Below are 22,396 nucleotides of genomic sequence, written 5' to 3' on the forward strand. Positions count from 1 at the left end.
TTTACTGATGTTCTTGAGTGTTGTCAAGCTGGCACCTGATCTGTACTTCCAGGGATCACATGGATTGGGGGAACCCTTTGAATAAATCAACTGTCCCAAATGTTACTAAGAGTGCTCTTGTTTCTTGTAATCAAAGCAGTCCTTGCCTAATGACCACTGTGTTGCCAAGCACTAGAGGGGACAGAGACGAATGTGTGTGGGCATGTGTGTATGCTCAGTTGTGTCTGACTCCTTGCGACCCCATGGACTGTAGCCCTCCAGGCTCTTCTGTCCATGGCATTTCCCAGGCAATAATACTGGGGTGGGTTCCATTTCCTTCTCTAGGGGATCTTCCTGACCCAGGGACGGAACCCGTGTCTCCTATGGCTCCTGCAATGGCAGCTGGATTCTTTACCACTGTGCCACCTGGGAAGCTCAGAGACAAATATCCTTGTTTTTAAAAGGATAGTCATGGAGAGAAGGTACTAAAGACACAGAACCTAAATAGCAATAGAAGACAATGAAACATAAAATATCACAAGGAGTTATAATAATGATATTTAGTTAATTAATAACCAGTAATATCACGTGGTTGTTCAAAACGTATTTGCTGTAATACTGAAAATTACATCTAATGTAGCATCAAAATTATTTCAGATTTTTAAAATGTTACACGCAGAGCAAATACATAATTTTTCCTTAAATGGCTTGAAATTATAGTGGTATAAGGAAAGCCTATTAAATTATCAAATATTTAGAGCATTGATTTTTGAGGGAGAACATGGAGAGACAGAAACTATTCAACACTGTTAATACTATTGATGTTTATGTGTAAAGTAATGCAACCATTCTGGAAGATAATACAGCCATAACTGTCAAACTATCAAATGTGCATCCTTTTGTTCTGGCATTAAACTTCCAATTGTGGTGAGCTGGGTAATTTAGATTAACTTCCTCAGTCTCTCTCTCACATGCACACAATCTCAGAGCAACTAAAAGAATAAAAGAACTAGAAAAAATATTTTTTTAAACTTGTTTAGAAATCAAAAGAGAGCTGCCAAGACACTGAAGGATTTGCAGGCCAAGATCCATGAGAAGAAAGAAACCAAAACAATCAGATCTGGAGGGGTCTCTTTATTCTCAGTGACACTGACTTTTGGGCAGATACTGCACAGACTGAAAAATTAAATGGAGTTAGGAAAGAAAACATAGGAGTTCATGGGATGTTTATGAACCTTGGAAATCGCCCATGCGTAAAGGTGGGAGTCGGTAAAGTGGGGACTAGAAATAAGTCCTTAAAAGAACTAGAGCTCAGCTTTGGATCATTTTTCAGGTGTAGATTTGATTAAGATGCTTCTCCACCAAGGTTCCAAGAGATAATTAATCCCTAATCCAACCAGTCCACCCTAAAGGAGATCAGTCCTGGGTATTCATTGGAGGGACTGATGTTGAAGCTGAAACTCCAATACTTTGGCCACCTGATGCGGAGAGCTGACTCATTTGAAAAGACCCTGATGCTGGGAAAGATTGAGGGCAGGAGGAGAAGGGGATGACAGATGATGAGATGGTTGGATGGCATCACCGACACAATGGACATGGGTTTGGGTAGACTCCGGAACTTGGTGATGGACAGGGAGGCCTGGCGTGCTGTGGTTCATGGGGTCACAAAGAGTTGGACACGACTGAGCAACTGAACTGAACTGAATGTTCTAAGGTATCTTTTATATATGAGAAATTTAACTTCTCTTCTGTATGTAGGATGGTCCTCTCTACATATCCTTCTTGGTAGAACTGAGAAAATAGTCACTTCAGTGATTTGGTGCAGGGCTTAATTCTGTCACAGACTCTTGCTGCCAGTGGTTAGATTCGGTTATCTGGGATCACTAATATCCCCTAGTTACCACCCAGTTCCTGGAGGAAGATAACATCTTATTAGGGTTTTGAATTATATCTACAGTTTCTTATGTACACTGACCAGCCAGCCCTCCATCAAAAATAACCAAGTATATAAGGAGGTAACACAAACTGATGGAATATTAAGGTTAACAATGAGAACAAACCCATAGAGAGCCAAGTAATAGAATTTTTCAGACACAGATTTTTTAAAATGTTCTCACTGAGAACATTGAGCAGAGGCCTGGGAACTACAAAAAATCCAATAGAAAGTCTTGCACTGAAAAGCTATGATGACAAATTAAGAACTCAGTAGATGAATTTAATAGCCTGTTAGGTATAGCCAGAGGTAGATTTTGTAAACTGGAAATTAGATAAAATAATGAGTACACTACAGCATGTAAGGACAAAATGCAGAAAAGAGCATAAGAACTGAGGGGAATGGGGCAAAAAGTTTGTGTGTATGTGTGTGTAAAGAAATGGGAAAATGGAGCATAAGCATTATTTGAAGAGTTAATGACTTAAAATTTTTCCAAATTGTTGAAAGATATTCATCCATAGATTCAAGAAATGCAGTAAATCTCACAAAGGATAAATCCTAACCACGAGAATGTTACGGTAAAACTGCAGAAAAACAAAGGAAAAGTGGTCAGAGAAAAGACATATTATCTCAAATGAGCAATAAGACAATCAACTGAATTCTCAACAGAAATGGTAGAAGACAAGAAAGAATAGCATGATGTCTTCAAAGTGCTTAAAGAAAATATAGGAAACTGATCATAAATGTATTCAATGACATTAGTTACACTATATGTTGTAATGAGAAGTTGGAAACCACTTAAATATCCACAGAAGGGACTGGTTAAAAGTATTTAGTACATCTTTAGGTGATGATATGTAAAAATGTTCCAGATGTATTCAGTCAGTTCAGTTCAATCGGTCAGTCATGTCCAACTCTTTGCGACCCCATGAACTGCAGCACGCCAGGCTTCCCTGTCCATCACCAACTCCTGGAGCTTCCTCAAACTCATGTCCATCAAGTCAGTGATGCCATCCAACTATCTCATTCTCTGTCATCCCCTTCTCCTCCCACCTTCAATCTTTCCCAGCATCAGGGTCTTTTCAAATGAGTCAGTTCTTCGCATCAGGTGGACAAAGTATTGGAGTTTCAGCTTCAGCATTAGTCCTGCCAATGAATATTCAGGACTGATCTCCTTTAGGATTAACTGATTTGATCTCCTTGCAGTCCAAGGGGCTCTCAACAGTCTTCTCCAACACTGCAGTACAAAAGCATCAATTCTTCAGCACTCAGCCTTTTATGGTCTAACTCTCACATCCATACATGACTACTGGAATAACCATAGCTTTGACTAGATGGACCTTTGTAGGCAAAGTAATATCTCTGCTTTTTAATATGCTGTCTGGGTTGGTCATAACTTTCCTTCCAAGGAGTAAGTGTCTTTTAATTTCATGGCTGTAATCACCATCTGCAGTGATTTTGGAGCTCAAGAAAATAAAGTCTGGATTCCATTTCTTCTACATGAAAGAAGCTGCAAAGTGAGGGTCAGATTAGACTCCTGGACTCAGATCTGTTAATGCCCTGGCTCCTTCTAAATCTAGGAAAGATCAGTGTGAACAAGTCTCTTGGAGCCCCATGTCAACTCTCATCTTATGGTCATATTTTAGAGACCATTTCTCTTTGATTTAGAGATACTATTTTCCTTTATAAGAAACTTTATACAGTTAAAATATGGGGTTGAATTAAAAAAAAATTTTCTGCTAAAAGATCAGTCTCACTTTCAATATAAGCTGTCCTCTAAAGTTAAGAAAATAATAGTATTTTTGTTTCTCAAAGATAAGCGAATTATTTAGCATTGGTTAAATTATGTTCCCTCAGTCCATTGCAGGGAGCTGTTGCAATAATCTTGACTGTTTTTGTTAATAAGAAGTTGTGGGTGATCTAGGGTAATAGAGCATCACTTAGGTAATAAAATCTAAATTGTTTTTACAGGTCGAGAGATCCGTCTGCCCCTCCGAATCAAAGGGGAAGGAATGGGACCAAAGATTCATTTCAACTTTGAGTTGCTGGATATTGGAAAAGTTTTTGTTGGCTCTGTACATTGTTATGAGGTAAACATTAGGATTGTTCACTGAGACTCAAAAGTATGTGCTGTTTTTGTTTGATTTTATGTGTTTTTATTGATAGGAAATTTTTGCCATCATATTTTTTTACTGTTACACCTATTTGGACCCCAAATGATCAAACTTCTCTTCATCATCCCAGTCTTACTGAAGGAAGCAATTTTTTCCATCCCTTTCAGCCCTTCTAACTTTACAAAAGGCATCAAATTCATAATTTTATTGATTTTATCAGCATCATTTTATGAATGGCAAAGGGGGACACCATAAATATTATGCATCTCCCTATCTGTTTAATTCTTGTTCTCTGACAACATAAATCCTACAGATCAGAGAATGGAGGACCTTTTACATTTTCCAGAATGTCCTAATGAGGATAGCTATTTTCACACTTCAGGGTTTTCTCTAATTTAAAATTTTAATTTAATTTTCTCTGATTTAAAAACCAATCATCCTGATTCCTGGAAGCAATCTCCCTGTTTTGTCTTTCCAATTAAATAGAAAATGATTTTTTTACATGGTGTTCCCATGGGTTCATGAGGATCAAAATTACTGCAGTGTCACTTCATCATTAAATTCGTGTCTAGGACATTTGTTTACACTATATAAAACTATAACCTAGAAAGGTTATTGTAGAAAGATTCCTAAATTGTGTTTATATTTGTATGGATGTAAAAACAAAAGCCTTCACTTAGTGAGAGACAAACAGGCATCAGGTTCCATGCTTAATTATGTGTGATGGCTACATATGCGTGTGTCGTTTCTAATTTTTATGTACTGTTTTATAAATGAGAAATATGAGGCACATAGCAGTTAATTCAGCATTCTCACCCTTCAGGTGTGTGGACCACACATGTATGAGTTCTCTTGGTCCTCACAATACCCATATGAAGTAGATACAATGACTGTTCCCATTTTATAGCTGAGGCAGGTAGATAAGGTAATGCTACATACTACAACAAACAAATACAATAACATATCTATTTTGTTCCTAACATAAAGTCCCAGACAAACTTGCTCATCAGCAGAGGGCTCTCCTCCTGCAGAGGATCAGGAACTCAGCCTCCTTCTGTCTCATGGCTCTGCCCGCCTTGCCCCTCACATGTGACTTGCAAGATTGCGATCTCACATGTATCACACTGACAGTAGAAGAAAGAGCATGGAGGGATGCGCACACGAGGTTTTTATAGGAGGCAGCACCAGCAGTGGCACGTATCACTTTTGTTCACATTCTATTAGGGTCTGTGACTGCAAGGGTGACTGGGAAATGTAGTCTAGCGTAGGCACAGGAAGAAGAGGATATGGGTCCAGTGAGCAGCCAACTTGACTCTGCCACATTTGTTAAGTAACTTGGCAAGGTCACATAGCTTGGAAATGTTAGTGAGCAATGAGTGACTAGGGCCCTACATCCTGGGGGAAGAGAAGGCCCTTTGCTGGCTTGTCCATCTCTTGGCATCTCATTGTGGGCAAATCCAGTCTACAGGCAACTCACCTCTCAGCCCAGCCTAATCTGGCATGGAAGGTAAGTGCTCAGCTGATGTTGAGAGCTTCCTGCTATGTCATTTGTCATCACATTCATCAGAGTTAAGGATAGCCCAAATGGGATGATTTGAAAGGTAAATAGAGATGTTAATGTCATGTTGACGTGGAATATACCTAAGAGCACACGTTAAATGAAGTGATCAGTTGCGTGACTGTCATAAAATGAAAAGTGGCACACCCACCATGTTGCATTGTGCTGTATTGCATTCTGAAAATAGTCCCTTAAAGGGAAACAGGTATGAATTCTTATTGAATTGATATTCTGCCTGTAGTTTATCCAGAATAAATTTCACTTATACCTTACAGACTGTGTCTTATAGATGCTGCAGCAGAAAAGAACATTTAGTTCTGATGCAAAATGGGTAGGGTTTGCCTGAATATAATAATAATTTCTTACAAATCTTAAGAGAAGTGTACTTGAGCCCGTCACTTCCCACCCTCCCACATTTGAACAGTAACAAACCACAGCCAGCTAAATAAGTGTTAAATGAAGTGTAGCATTAAACTGGACAGTTTTGAGAGCTGTGCAGTGCCAGAGAAGGACATGGTAAGGTGCTTCTTATAGGAATATTTTGCACACACTGCGTATTTAATGCTGATGCCTCATTGCATCTCTGTTTCAATTTATTACATTACCTACTTGAGACAGATTTGAATAACTAGCTATTGCTCTTAGTCATTGCTGAGCTTAGCAGATACATAAAGAATAATCCCCAAGCGTACACACTGTTCCCCAGTGTAATTAGAAGAAAAACAAATGAGAGGTGAAATTCTTCTACAAATTTCCCCCTCTCCAAGGAGTTGGACTACAGGGTAAGAGCATTACTAGTAATCAGAAGATGTCAGATTTGTGCGACCAAACAAGTTCCTGGATTCCGTATATATAAGGAGTTTCTGGTTTGTCAGGTGGGAGAAGAATGAAACGCATATTCTTGAAAATAGAGTTGCCCCCTTATAGAAAATCTGAGTAAGACAACAGAAAAGGCAGTCCTTGCACCAGCTCAGAGAGGAGAACAAAGGTCCTTCAAGTTACCACCAGTACCTTTGAGTTGCCTTCAAGTTACCACTAGTACATATCAGTTGCATCTTTTTTTTTAAATTTTATTTTATTTTTAAACTTTACAAATTGTATTAGTTTTGAAGCACAGATAAATATTAAACCCATTCGGCTCAACACTGGGTATATAAATATCAATCACTGTCCTTTGTGAACACTCATGGCCATTCACTAGTCTAAAAGTAATTTAATAAATTTCATTTTCATAGCAATCTGAGAAGTTAGTAGTACTTATATTTTACAGATAGGAAAATAGGCACAGAGGCGCCAAGCAGTTCTGCACGGTCACACAGCTTGTAAAGTCAGTGGAAAAGCTAGGATTTGAACCCAGACATTTGACTTCTGAGACCATGATCATAATCACTTTTCTACATGGTCTTTTTAAAAGGAGTAAAGAATAAAACGTGGTTCCTATGACCAAGGAACTTAGAACAAGGGAAATGGGAAATAAATGTAAAAAGATGAGTAACATCAAGTAACAGGTATCTTTTGGTGAATCATCCATCTTCTCTTGGCAGGAGCAGTTTCTTCCTTTGCAAGAGCCCCTGTCTCTATCCTACTTATGCTCTTGATTCCTTCTTCTCTGCTCCTCAGGAGGCAGCCTAATCTAGTGGACCCCCTACACCCACCTAAGTCCTATTACCTCGGTTACCTAGTCCCCTTTTCTTATTACAACATCAAACATCTAGTCTGGGCCTTGAGTGCATTATCTCATTCAATAATATAAATAGTCTAGAGCTCCTCTACCATACCTTCCTACAGCTTTGCCATCCCCATTTTCTCTTTTTACCACTAATGTGAAAACAGCAATCTGGAACAGTCAACCACTATTTCCTCTTCACCTGCGCACTCCCTAAACATTTGTACTCTGGATTCCACAATCACGCTCTTTGGGAATTACTTTCTTCTCTGAGGGCAGGGATGGCCTAATTAAAAGTAAAATATCTGTAGCATTTTCTCAAAGCTTATTCTCCTTGACCTCTGTCCACATTCAACCTCTTTTGGAAATTCTCTCTTGGCTTGCTTTGTTCCTGACATGCCTCACATACCTTTTTGAATCTTTCTTCATTATCTCCTCTTTTTTTTTCCTCCAGTGTTTGAGTGTAGGTTGAGGGCACTTTCTACATAGAGAGAATGGCTGTTCACTTGCTCAGGTGTAAACACTGGCAAGGAATGGAGACTGTGTTCTAGAAGTCCAGGAATAGAACCGTGTGGCAATACTACAGGCTCACGGCAGCACCTGTGGCAAGTGGCAGCAGGAGCAGTGGACAGAGCCAGCGTAGAGGCCTCTAAATGCCAAGCATGAGCTTTTACACACACACCTAGTGTGCAATCAAATATGGGCAAATTGGTTCCAGAAACTGATATAAAGGAAAAAAACTCCTCTGTAGTAAAACAGTAGCTTGCATAAGCATCCCCAAACAGTTATCCCTCCGTTAGAGTTTGAGATGAAAATATCACAATAGAATGAAATCTAATGGTGCAACAAAGAGAACCTTTGCAATCTGGAATCCACAATTATACCTCATCTACATTATTCAAGCTACATTATAAAGATAGGCTTAGATAGCTCTTGCTCCTCTATTCTGACTTGATTTTTACTTTTCAGCATGTCACTTAATCCCAGCCTTCTCATGTGTATAAGAGAAAGACCTACCTTCCCTTGATAATTTCATGGATAGAATAAAAGGTATTTGAAGGTTCTTCTTCAGTAGATGTGATTATGATCAGTCTTTATAGCATAAGTATAATACGTATGACTAACTCCATTTTAAAGAGATAAAAACACAAAATTATTTTCTGGCTTGGGACTCCTGTCTTTAAACAGAACACTGTTCATTTTTCCCCTGAAGTTTTTCTTTGGAGCTGTCTTCCTGCAGCTGTCTCTGTGTTGGTGCTTATATGAAAATAAATCGGAGTCCCGTTGCCTACTTTTTTCATTCCTGTCTTTTTGATACAGGCAGTGCTATCCAACAAAGGCAGCATTGATGCCCTCTTCAATGTGATCCCTCCAGTTTCACCTCTGGGGGCCTGCTTTGTTTTCAGTCCCAAAGAAGGCATCATCGAACCAAGCGGAGTCCAGGCTGTCCAGATCTCCTTCAGTTCTGCCATCCTAGGGCACTTTGAAGAAGAGTTCCTGGTCAGTGTGAATGGGTCACCTGAGCCTGTGAAATTGACCATTAGGTAAGTTGCTTCTACAAGTAATATGGAAACTGAAGTTTTTACCTACTGCTTTCTTAAACTTCGAAACTAGATCACTTCACCCATTAATGGAGAATTACTAGGTTGACAGAATGTTTATTTTTTGTTAATAACACTATTGATACCTATCTGAAAATAACAATACGACTCCCTACTGATTACTTTTTAAAATACAGGCACAAACATAAAATGGAAAAATAAAATCCTCTCATAAAATTATTTTAAAAACCAGAACTAGATCATGTCTTGAATATCCATATCTGTCTTTGTTGATATGAATACGTCAATATATAAGGGAGTTTTAAATTTCTACCAGTGTTTCTCTAGTAGACATGTATGACTTCTTGTAACATGGATGCAGTTGCTCTTTTGGAATCTAGTTTTTCTTTAAATTATAACCTTATAAAATAAAGACTTAAATTAGTTTCTGCTTACTTTCTCTGTTTTAGTATGTTTAGGGAAAGTAAGTTACTAACACTTGGATAAAATCATCTTCTATGACTAAGCTTTGGCTGTTACCCTATTAATAGTTTCTCCAAACTTTCATCTTTTGTTTTTGTCCCCATCTTTTGTTTTTATTTTAAGGAAATTATTTAAATGGTCTTACGTCTAATGCCGCCAGAAATTATAAAATCTACTTATAGTGTCAGTCAGTCAGTGCAAGACACTTGCAACTTTTGTGCTAGACATCTTTTGATCCCTTCCCTGGCTGCTCTGTTTGTCTTCAGGTTTTAAGGAGTTTTCTGTGACCAGCCCATTGGCAGACCTATAACTTTGGTTCCTGGTGCTTTAGAAGTTCATGTCTTCAGAATAGATTGCAGATTCGATTTGGATTCCCACAGCAACAGGTTGTTAATTAGTTGATAGTCTCTCTTATTTTGGTTCAGTAGCCTAGCAGTGAGAAGGCAATGGCAACCCACTCCAGTACTCTTGGCTGGAAAATCCCATGGACAGAGGAGCCTGGTAGGCTGAAGTCCATGGGGTCGCTAAGTGTCAGAGTGACTTCACTTTCACTTTTCACTTTCATGCATTGGAGAAGGAAATGGCAACTGACTTCAGTGTTCTTGCCTGGAGAATCCAAGGGACAGGGGAGCCTGGTGGGCTGCCAACTGTGGGGTCGCACAGAGTCAGACATGACTGAAGCGACTTAGCAGCAGCAGCAGCCTAGCAGGACCTCACTCCATCTACAGCTGAGGTCTCTCCCTTGGGGTCTAGAGATGACATAGAAAAGAGACAAGCACATTTCTGAGGCCTGAATGATCCTAGGAAAACTTATTGATTTTAAGATACCTACTGAAAATGTAGAATCTTAAGATTGACTTGAAGGTGATTACCATTTCTTCTCAATTCTTTCACCTAACTATCTCTGTTATAGGGTGCATTACATTCTCTCAAAATTCGTATGTTGAAGTCCTAACACCCAGTACTTTACAATGTGACTGCACTTGGAGATAAGACTTTTAAAGAAGTAATTAAGGAAAAATGAGGTCATATGAATGGGCCTTAATCTAATATGAATGATGTCCTTGTCAGAAGAGGACATTAGGACAGATACACAAATAGGAAAAGACTGTGGGAAGACACGGGGAGAAGGTACCCATTTGTGAGCGAAAGAGAAAGTTCCTCATAAGAAACCAACCCTGCCAACACATTGATCTTGGACTTCCAGCCCACAGAACTATGAGGAAATAAATATGGACACAGTTAACAACAGATCCCAAAAATACATGAAGCAGCAGCTTACATAATGGAAGAGAGAAATAGGTAATTGAACAGTAATAAATGGAGATGTCACTACCCTACTTTCAATAATGGATAGAACAGCTCTCCAGAATATCTTAATAGAAGAGTTGAATAATACCGTAAACCAACTAGACCTAAGAGACACCTGCAGAGCTCGCCACCCAACAGGTACACTTGGAGCATTTTCCAGAATAGACCATGAATGAAGCCATAAAACAACTCTCAATAAATTTTAATAATTTGAATCATGCAGAGTGTGTTCCTCAACTAGAAAGGAATAAAATGAAAAATCAAAAGTAGAAGAAAATGTAGAGAATTTACAAATATGTGGAAATTAAAAAACACTCCTAAATTACCAATAGGTCAAAGAAAAAAATTACAAAATACTTTGAGATAAATGAAAGCAGAACAGAGTACCAAAACTTATGAGATGTGGTAAAAGTAGTGCTTTGAGGGAAATTGATAGCTGTGAGTGCCTGTATTTAAAAAGAAAAAAGATCTCAAATCAATAACCTAAATTTCTACCTTATGAAACTTGAAAAAGAAGAGCTAACTAAAGCCAAAGCAAGCACAAGGAAGGAAATAATAAAGATTAGAGTGGAAATTAATGAAATAAAAAAGAAAAACAATAGAGAAAAAATAAAACTGAAAGTTGCTTTTGTTTAACATTGTATTGAAAGTTCTATCCAAGGCAATTAGGCAAGAAAAAGAAATAAAAGACTTTCAGATTGAAAAGGAAGAAGTAAAACTCTCTTTGCAGATGATGTGATTTTATATGTAGAATATTCTAAGGATTCCACCAAAAAGCTATAGAGCTAGCAATTGAGTTCAGAAAAATTACACAATATAGGCTCATATAAAAAAATCAATTCTATTTCTGGAGAGCAGCAATAAAAATTCAAAAATGAAATTAAGAAAATTCCTCTTACAATAGTTAAAAGAATATCAGTTCAGTTCAGTTCAGTTGCTCAGTCGTGTCCGACTCTTTGTGACTCCATGAATCACAGCACGCCAGGCCTCCCTGTCCATCACCAACTCCCAGAGTTTACCCAAACTCATGAGTCAGTGATGCCATCCATCCATCTCATCTTCTGTCATCCCCTTCTCCTCCTGCCCCCAATCCCTCCCAGCATCAGGGTCTTTTCAAATGAGTCAACTTTTTGCATGAGGTGGCTGAAGTATTGGAGTTTTGGCCTCAGCATCAGTCCTTCCAGTGAACACCCAGGACTTATCTCCTTTAGGATGGACTGGTTGGATCTCCGTGCAGTCCAAGGGACTCTCAAGAGTCTTCTCCAACACCACAGTTCAAAAGCATCAATTCTTTGGTGCTCAGCTTTCTTCACAGTCCAACTCTCACATCCATTCTTGACCACTGGAAAAACCATAGCCTTGACTAGACAGACCTTTGTTGGCAAAGTAATGTCTCTGCTGAATTTGGTAATAAGGAGTTCATGATCTGAGCCACAGTCAGCTCCTGGTCTTGTTTCTGTTGACTATATAGAGCTTCTCCATCTTTGGCTGCAAAGAACATAATCAATCTGATTTTGGTGTTGACCATCTGGTGATGTCCATGTGTAGAGTCTTCTCTTGTGTTGTTGGAAGAGGGTGTTTGCTATGACCAGTGCATTTTCTTGGCAAAACTCTATTAGTCTTTGCCCTGCTTCATTCCGTGTTCCAAGGCCAAATTTGCCTGTTACTCCAGGTGTTTCTTGACTTCCTACTTTTGCATTCCAGTCCCCTATAATGAAAAGGACACCTTTTTTGGGTGTTAGTTCTAAAAGGTCTTGTAGGTCTTCATAGAACCGTTCAACTTCAGCTTCATCAGCATTACTGGTTGGGGCATAGACTTTGATTACCGTGATAGTGAATGGTTTGCCTTGGAAACGAACAGAGATCATTCTGTCGTTTTTGAGATTGCATCCAAGTACTGCATTTTGGACTCTTGTTGACCATGATGGCCACTCCATTTCTTCTGAGGGATTCCTGCCTGCAGTAATAGATATAATGGTCATCTGAGTTAAATTCACCCATTCCAGTCCATTTGAGTTCGCTGATTCCTAGAATGTCGACATTCACTCTTACCATCTCTTGTTTGACCACTTCCAATTTGCCTTGATTCATGGACCTGACATTCCAGGTTCCTATGCAATATTGCTCTTTACAGCATTGGACCTCACTTCTATCACCAGTCACATGCACAGCTGGGTATTGTTTTTGCTTTGGTTCCATCCCTTCATTCTTTCTGGAGTTTTTTCTCCACTGATCTCCAGTAGCATATTGGGCACCTACTGACCTGGGGAGTTCCTTTTTCAGTATCCTATCATTTTGCCTTTTCATACTGTTCATGGGGTTCTCAAGGCAAGAATACTGAAGTGGTTTGCCATTCCCTTCTCCAGTGGACCACATTCTGTCAGACCTCTCCACCATGACCCGCCCATCTTGCGTTGCCCCACGGGCATGGCTTAGTTTCATTGAGTTAGACAAGGCTGTGGTCCTAGTGTGATTAGATTGACTAGTTTTCTGTGAGTATGGTTTCAGTGTGTCTGCCCGCTGATGCCCTCTTGCAACACCTACCATCTTACTTGGGTTTCTCTTACCTTGGACATGGGAAGTAGGGAAAATCACTAGACCATTCAGGAATGACCTAAATCAAATCCCTTATACATTGGAAGTGAGAAATAGATTTAAGGGCCTAGATCTGTAGAGTGCCTGATGAACTATGAAATGAGGTTTGTGCCATTGTACAGGAGACAGGGATCAAGACCATCCCCAACGAAAAGAAATTCAGAAAAGCAAAATGGCTGTCTGGGGAGGCCTTACAAATAGCTGTGAAAAGAAGAGAAGTGAAAAGCAAAGGAGAAAAGGAAAAATATAAGCATCTGAATGCAGAGTTCCAAAGAATAGCAAGAAGAGATAAGAAAGCCTTCCTCAGCGAGCAATGCAAAGAAATAGAGGAAAACAACAAATGGGAAAGACTAGAGATCTCTTCAAGGAAATTAGAGATACCAAGGGAACATTTCATGCAAAGATGGGCTCGATAAAGGACAGAAATGGTATGGACCTAACAGAAGCAGAAGATATTAAGAAGAGATGGCAAGAATACACAGAAGAACTGTACAAAAAAGAGCTTCATGACCAAGATAATCACAATGGTGTGATCACTCACCTAGAGCCAGACATCCTGGAATGTGAAGTCCAGTCGGCCTTAGAAAGCTTCACTACGAACAAAGCTAGTGGAGGTGATGGAATTCCAGTTGAGCTATTTCAAATCCTGAAAGATGATGCTGTGAAAATGCTGCACTCAAGAGGCCAGCAAATTTGGAAAACTCAGCAGTGGCCACAGGACTGGAAAAGGTCAGTTTTCATTCCAATCCCAAAGAAAGGCAATGCCAAAGAATGCTCAAACTCCTGCACAATTGCACTCATCTCACATGCTAGTAAAGTAGTGCTCAAAATTCTCCAAGCCAGGCTTCAGCAATACATGAACCGTGAACTTCCTGATGTTCAAGCTGGTTTTAGAAAAGGCAGAGGAACCAGAGATCAAATTGCCAACATCTGCTGGATCATGGAAAAAGCAAGAGAGTTCCAGAAAGGCATCTATTTCTGCTTTATTGACTATGCCAAAGCCTTTGACTGTGTGGATCACAATAAACTGTGGAAAATTCTTCAAGAGATGGGAATCCCAGACCACCTGACCTGCCTCTTGAGAAATCTGTATGCAGGTCAGGAAGCAACAGTTAGAACTGGACATGGAACAACAGACTGGTTCCAAATAGGAAAAGGAGTAGGTCAAGGCTGTATATTGTCACCCTGCTTATTTAACTTATATGCAGAGTACATCATGAGAAACGCTGGGCTGGAAGAAGCACAAGCTGAAATCAAGATTGCCGGGAGAAATATCATTAACCTCAGATATGCAGATGACACCACCCTTATGGCAGAAAGTGAAGAGGAACTAAAAAGCCTCTTGATGAAAGTGAAAGTGGAGAGTGAAAACGTTGGCTTAAAGCTCAACATTTAGAAAACTAAGATCATGGTATCCGGTCCCATCACTTCACGGGAAATAGATGGGGAAACAGTGGAAACAGTGTCAGACTTTTTTGGGCTCCAAAATCACTGCAGATGGTGACTGCAGCCATGAAATTAAAAGACACTTACTCCTTGGAAGGAAAGTTATGACCAACCTAGATAGCATATTCAAAAGCAGAGACATTACTTTGCCAACAAAGGTCCGTCTAGTCAAGGCTATGGTTTTTCCTGTGGTCATGTATGGATGTGAGAGTTGGACTGTGAAGAAGGCTGAGCGCCGAAGAATTGATGCTTTTGAACTGTGGTGTTGGAGAAGACTCTTGAGAGTCCCTTGGACTGCACGGAGATCCAACCAGTCCATTCTGAAGGAGATCAGCCCTGGGATTTCTTTGGAGGGAATGATGCTGAAGCTGAAACTCCAGTACTTTGGCCTCCTCATGCGAAGAATTGATTCATTGGAAAAGACTCTGATGCTGGGAGGGATTGGGGGCAGGAGGAGAAGGGGACAACAGAGGATGAGATGGCTGGATGGCATCACTGACTCAATGGACATGAGTCTGAGTGAACTCTGGGAGTTTGTGATGGACAGGGAGGCCTGGCGTGCTGCGATTCATGGGGTCGCAAAGAGTCGGACACAACTGAGCAACTGAACTGAACTGAATGTCTCTGCTTTTGAATATGCTATCTAGGTTGGTCATAACTTTCCTTCCAAGCAGTAAGTGTCTTTTAATTTCATGACTGCAGTTACCATCTGCAGTGATTTTGGAGCCCCAAAAAGTAAAGTCTGCCACTGTTTCCACTGTTTCCCCATTATTTCCCATGAAGTGATGGGACCGGATACCATGATCTTAGTTTTCTAAATGTTGAGCTTTAAGCCAACTTTTTCACTCTCTTCTTTCACATTCATCAAGAGGCTTTTTAGTTCCTCTTCACTTTTTGCCATAAGGGTGGTGTCATCTGCATATCTGACGTTATTGATATTTCTTGATTCCAATCTTGATTCCAGCTTGTGCTTCCTCCAGCCCAGCATTTCTCATGATGTACTCTGCATAGAAGTTAAATAAGCAGGGTGACAATATACAGCCTTGACCTACTCCTTTTCCTATTTGGAACCAGTCTGTTGTTCCATGTCCAGTTCTAACTGTTGCTTCCTGATCTGCATATAGGTTTAGTTGGGAATAGATGTAACAAAAAAATGTGTTAGACTTGCACATTGAAAACTACAAAAGCTCATCGAAAATGAATTTAAAAGAAGACCTAAATAAGTGACTTAGATTAGAAGACTTAATATTAACCTATGATGGCACAATTTCACAAAGTGATGTATAGATTCAACATGATTCTATCAAAATTCCAGCTGTCCTTTTTGCATAATCGATGAGCTGATATTAAAGTTTATATGGAAAGGCAAGAAATCCAGAATAGCCAAAATAATTTTTTAAAAATACCCTAAATTTGGAGAACTTCTATATCCCATTTCAAAACATACTACAGTTTTGATGCAGTAATCAAGAATGTGTTATACTAGTATTAAGATAGACATGTTGATCAATGGCACAGAATTGAGATTCCAAAAATAAATTCATATGATTATGGTCAGTTTATTTTTATCAAGAGTATCAAGAAAATTCAATGGAAAAAAGGATAGTATTTTCAACAAATGATGCTAGAGCATCTGGATATCTACATTCAAAATAATAAAGCTCCATGGAAACCCCCTCCATCTCACACCATATACAGAATTAATATGCACTTCCCTGGTGGCTCAGATGGTAAAGAATCCACCTGCAATGCAGGACTCCTGGGTTCGATCCCTGGGTCAAGAAGATGCCCTGGAGAAGGGCATGGCAACCCACCCCAGTATTCTTACTCAGATAATCCCATGGACAGAGGAGCCTGGTGGGGTACAGTCTATGGAGTCACAAAAGAGTCGGACATGACTAAGCGACTAACACACACATAGACCAAAGCCCTAAATGTAACAACTAAAACTATAAAACTTTTAAAATGAAACATAGGTGCAAATATACATGACTTTGAGATTAGGCAAAGATTTCTTAAATATGACACCTAAGTATAAGCAATCAAAGGAAAAGTAAGTAAATTAGACTTTATCAGAATTTTTAAATTTTGTGCTTCAAAGGACACTATTAAGAAATGAAAAAAGCAAACTACAAAATGGGAAAAAAATATTTGTAAATCATATATCTGAAAAGGGGCGTCTACCTAAGGTATATACAGAACACTCAATAACCAACAGACAACCCAGTTAAAAATGGGCAAACCATCTGAGCAGAGTTTTCTCTAAAAAAGATATGCAAATAACTAATACCATATGAATAGACTCTCAACATCATTAATCATCAAGGAGATGCAAATAGAAACCACATTGAGATACAACTTCATACCTGTGTGGATGGTTATAACTTAAAAATAGAAAACAGCAAGTGTTGTAGAGAAATAAGAAGCCTCATACACTGATGGTGGGAATGTAAAATTTGCAGCCACTTTGGAGCAGTCTGACAGATTTTCAAAGAGGTAAACTTTGAATTACCTTATAATCTAGCAATCCATTCCTAGATACCTACCCAAGAAAAATGAAAATTGAAATCCACACAAAAACTTGCACGTGAATGTTTAACACTGCATTATTCTTAGTAGCCAAAAGGTGAAAATAATCCAAGTGTCTCCCAGCTGATGAATGGATAAATAAAAGATGGTCTATTCACACAATGGAATGTTATTGAGACCATAAAAAGGAATGAGAAAAGAAAGAAGGATGTACCTGCTGCAACATGGTACCTGTTAAATGGGTGAATTTATAGCATAGGAATTATATTTGAATGAGGCTGTTAGTTTTTTTTTTTAATGTCCAAGAGCCTGTAATATTGAATAATACTTCTGTCATTTCATGAGTGAATTTTTTAAATCTCTCCTCTCTTCTCCTAAAGATCCCAAGCATGCACTATGTACTGTCACATGTCACTAGAAGGCAATGGCACCCACTCCAGCACTCTTGCCTGGAAAATCCCATGGATGGAGGAGCCTGGTGGGCTGCAGTCCATGGGGTCGCTAAGAGTCAGACACGACTGAGCGACTTCACTTTCACTTTTCACTTTCATGCATTGGAGAAGGAAATGGCAACCCACTCCAGTGTTCTTGCCTGGAGAATCCCAGGGACGGGGGAGCCTGGTGGGCTGCAGTCCATGGGGTCGCTAAGAGTCGGACATGACTGAAGCGACTCAGCAGCAGCAGCAATGTCTGAATAGATCAGGATGTACTTGGGTTTTCCACTGTGAATAACAGTTTAGAAATCTTCTAGGAACCTTCTTACAAGTAAGATTGGACTAGTTAATACTCCAGGTATTCTGTGAAGGTTAGGTCTCTTAAGTCTCTGGACCTTACCATTCATACCAGCTCCCATGCTTCTTTTTTTTTTTTTTTTTTTTGAATGTTCACTCCTTGTTTCTTGCAAAGGAAAGGAAAATCTGGCTGTGGAAAGAATGTTTATTTCATCCTAAAACTAATTACAAATTGCTAAGAGAAATATTCTTGTGTAAATTGCATTTGTCCAGAATTGTTCTAGCATGTCATACCACAAACAGTAATTTTAAAAACTTGGTAAATATCTGGTGTCACAAATAAATGTCTAATGATAAAGGTTGAAATACATGTATAATTTATTATTTATTTTCAGTTCCACACAGTAATACTCATTTTACTTATGACTTTGCCAGGGATACTCTCTTGGGCCTTATAGCCCAGGAAGTCTCTATAAAGTTTATATTGTGGATTCTGAAATTTTATTTCTTGTTCTTTTACTGTCAGGTAATCTTCTTTCCTCAATACCACATAATTTTAGCTAGTATACATTGAAAGTTATCAAAACTATTGCTGAATTTTTTTCTATTTCTGTTTATTTCTCCGGCTGCATGACACAGTACTTAAAGTGGTTGGATAAACAACACTGTACAATTGAAGTGGTTTTTTAAAATTGCCTATAAGCAATTTTGTACTCTCCTATTTTTACATATGTGACTTTATGAAGTTTAACTGTAGCATATTTTCCATTTAGTCTGTTTTACCTAACATCATAATAATTCAATCACTTTATTTCTTAGTCTTTAACATTCTAATCTTAACAGACCACTGCATTGGTGTTGGGGACCATCTAGGCAGAGACTGTCCTAATATTCAGAATCCCTGTTTGAATGGATGTGACAGCGTCTAAGCCCAGTTGGTATTCAGCTGCCGTTCCCTTAGTTATATGTGCCTTTGAACAAATGCGATTTTTTCTGCTTCACTGATTAAACGACTGCATTGTGCAGTTTTGTGATCTTCTTTCCTATTTCTTTATGCTTTTGTGCACCGCAGACACTTTTGATCTATTTGTTACTTTGGCCTCCCCCAAACTTTTTTTACAAGTATCTAATCTGTAGGCTCATTTGACTTCATTCTCAGCTAGATCCTAATTCCTCCTGAGTACCAGCCGCTCCTTTTGAAACCACTTTGGATTATTAGCATGAAATAGAACAGATGGTCCTGGGAAAGGCTTTTAGAATTGAAACTTCCTGTACTGAGTCTTTGTTGTCATCTCTCCTCCCAGGCTTGCAGGAGCCTCTCAACATATTACAGTCAGATTTCTAGCAGCCGGAAGTATCACAGGGACACCAAGTGCGTTCAGCAGGGCATGACACACCTACATCACCAGCATCTGGATCTGGATGGGTTAGAAGACTCAGGCTTGGTGGGATTTCTGGTATTTGTGTGTCTATAACTTTTGAAAGCCTGGCACACAAATGGGGAAATAGTTCAGTTCTTACCTTTGGTCTAGAGATTTTAGGGACATGGACCACGGAAAAAGGCAAGAATAAGCAAGTACCTGATATATTAGTTTTCTATTGCTGCTGTAACAAATTACCACAAACTCAGCTTAAAGCAATACACACATATTATTTTAAGTATGGTCTTACTGAGCTAAAATCAAAGAATTGGCCAGGGCTGTGTTTGTTTATGGTAGCTCTTGGGGAGCATTAGTTTCCTAACCTTGTTCGGCTTTTTGATGCCGCCCACAGTCTTCAGCTCATGGTCTCCCTCCTCCATCTTCAAACCTAGCAAAAGCTGGCTGAGTCCTTCTCACATTGCCTCACTCCTACCTTGTCTTCTGCCTCCATGTTCTGATTTTAAAGACCCTAGTGATTACATTGAACCCAACTAGATAATTCCGGCTAATGTCCGTATCTGGCATGCATGCCTGCTAAGTCACTTATGTCGTGTCCAGCTCTCTGCAACCCTATGGATTGTAGCCCTCCAGGCTTGCATGGGGTTCTTTATGCAAGAATACTGGAGTGGATTGCCATGCCCTCCTCCGGGGGATCTTCCCAACCTAGGGATTAAACCTTCATCTCTTACATCTCTTATATCTCTTACATTGGTAGGCAGGTTCTTTACCAATAGCATCACCTGGTAAGCCCAATTTCCTTATTTTAAGTTCAGTTAATTAGCAACTTCAATTCCTTCTGCTACCTTAATTATTCTTTGCCATGTAACCTAATATATTCATAGATTTTGGGGGTTGTTAGCACATAGACATCTTTGGGGACCATTATACTATCTACCACACCTGAAGTCAGCTAGAAGCTATGGAATCTCTATTATTTATTTTAAGCTAGAGCATCACTCCAAGATCATCACTGCAAGAGCCTTGCATGAGAGGGAAACAGAAAATCAACAGCTAAAGATTCCTTAAAGCCCACCCATTCCCATCTTCTCTTTTATATGTTAGGGAAAAAACTGAGACCTGCAGAGGCAAAGTGATTGACCAAGATCACAGCTAGTTGGTGCTAGGAACTGGATTAAAACAGGTTTATAAAAGTGTGGGCCAAGGAATATTGGTATCATTGATAGTCTTTGATGTCTATACCTGGATTAGACCTATAATTTTTTCTTGTCTGAGTTAATAACTTTTCATGTTGTGTTTCTCATCCACATTAACATTTTGTGCCATTAGTTCAGTGATGTATCTTCTCTGCCTCATCACTGGTAGGAATATGGTGATAAGTTAACCATAGCATCATTTGCTAAAACCCAAAGGTTTGAGAGTTGTAAAGGAATTTTAAGAACCATTGTGATTGACCATTATCTCACAGTTTCTGTGAGTCCTAGATGATGCGGTAATTGATTAAATGCCAAATTATGGTTTTCAGTGCTCACTGTCTGCCCACTTCTTGATTGTTACCTTGAAGTCACCGGATTCTCTTTCCATTCCCTCAGTGTATATTCTTACTTTCAGAGGCTGTGTCATTGGACCTACCTTCCATTTTAATGTTCCTGCTCTGCATTTTGGTGATGTTTCCTTTGGTGAGTACTTTTCCATTTTAAATTAGATATTGAGAAAAATTCCTTTTCCCTCTATGTGGGAGGGAGAAGGTTTACAAAGAATTTCTCTTACCATTTTGTGTAGGCAATAGCTAAGAGGTTCTAGAATTGTTTTTCCTCTCTAGCACTTTGGTGCCATTTCCTAGTTTTTAGGTGAACATTTTAGCTATGTGCTGGACACTAGTTGTCAGGCCATGGGTGTCCACCCCAGTTCCTGCAACAGAACAACAGAATGCTTTATGTTTCACTCCACTATCTGAACATTCTGAACACTCTGTTTTTATGCAGATTTTGACTTGCCACTTTGGCCACACAGCCTGTTAACAGAGATGCTCTCAAGTTTAAAGTGAACTCAATGGTGGTTTAAGTCAGGTGTTTTATCACTTCAAACTGAAGACTCTTCTTTATTGTTGTATCGACTTTTTACTCACTTGCTTCCCTGAGTCGTTTTCTCCCATCTGAACTTCCCCAATAATAGAAATGATAACAACAGTGGAAGCAAATTTACTTATTAATTGGTTCTTTCTTGTACTCCAATTGCTGCTAAGTAATAATATGAAATATGACATTTAAACGCTTTAGCAATCCTAGGGGGAGGCACTCTTTAAGGTTCCCATTTTAAAGATAGAAGACCTGAGCACTGGAACAGTTAAATAACTCCCAAAGGTCACACAGCAATAGCAGAATTAGTACTTCAATTGAGATCTATCTAAATCATATTTTGTCAACTTGGGTGTTGACAGTTGCACCTAGAGAAGCAAAAATTGATTCCTGGGGGTTGAGAAAACTTAGATATAACAATGGTTTGTGTCCAAAGGTCCACCCTACCCAACCGAATCTTTTTCCTTGGTATTTATTTCTCTTGTTAGAGAGAATTGAGTCTAATTAAAATAGTATTTAATTAACTGATTTGATGATATAAAATTAGTTTATCACAATGGTTCTTTTTAGGAGGTAATAATTTTTTAAAATTGAGAAACCCTGCTGCTACTGCTAAATCACTTCAGTCGTGTTCAACTCTGTGCGACCCCATAGACAGCAGCCCACCAGGCTCCCCCATCCCTGGGATTCTCCAGGCAAGAACACTGAAGTGGGTTGCCATTTCCTTCTCCAATGCATGATAGTGAAAAGTGAAAGGGAAGTCGCTCACTCGTGACCTCAGTGACCCCATGGACTCCAGCCTTCCCGGCTTCTCCATCCATGGGATTTTCCAGGCAAGAGTACTGGAGTGGGGTGCCATTGCCTTCTCCGAAGTCTGAATCTTTATTCCTTAATTATTTCCATTTTGTTCTATTGTTTTCCATTTTGACTTTTAATTCTTTTGCTTCATTTCAAGTTGGCCCATCTAACTTGGGGAAAAATATTTCTTAAGAAAAATCGTAATGCCTTTATAAATTGCTTTAACATGTGGGTGTTGTAAAAGTTTTTGAAAAT

At 39.2% G+C, this 22,396-nt stretch overlaps 1 protein-coding gene across 1 annotated transcript in view; it reads left to right on the forward strand.

Annotated features, from left to right (window-relative positions):
- Positions 1–22,396, forward strand: part of HYDIN (HYDIN axonemal central pair apparatus protein) — a 345,392-nt gene that overhangs the window by 123,327 nt on the left and 199,669 nt on the right. Inside the window, 3 exon segments of the mRNA XM_070770879.1 lie at positions 3,884–4,002; positions 8,571–8,794; positions 20,877–20,944. Coding sequence (XP_070626980.1) covers positions 3,884–4,002; positions 8,571–8,794; positions 20,877–20,944 — 411 coding nt within the window.

This window comes from Bos indicus, chromosome 18, assembly GCF_029378745.1.
Source record: "Bos indicus isolate NIAB-ARS_2022 breed Sahiwal x Tharparkar chromosome 18, NIAB-ARS_B.indTharparkar_mat_pri_1.0, whole genome shotgun sequence".
NCBI classification, from domain to species: domain Eukaryota; kingdom Metazoa; phylum Chordata; class Mammalia; order Artiodactyla; family Bovidae; genus Bos; species Bos indicus.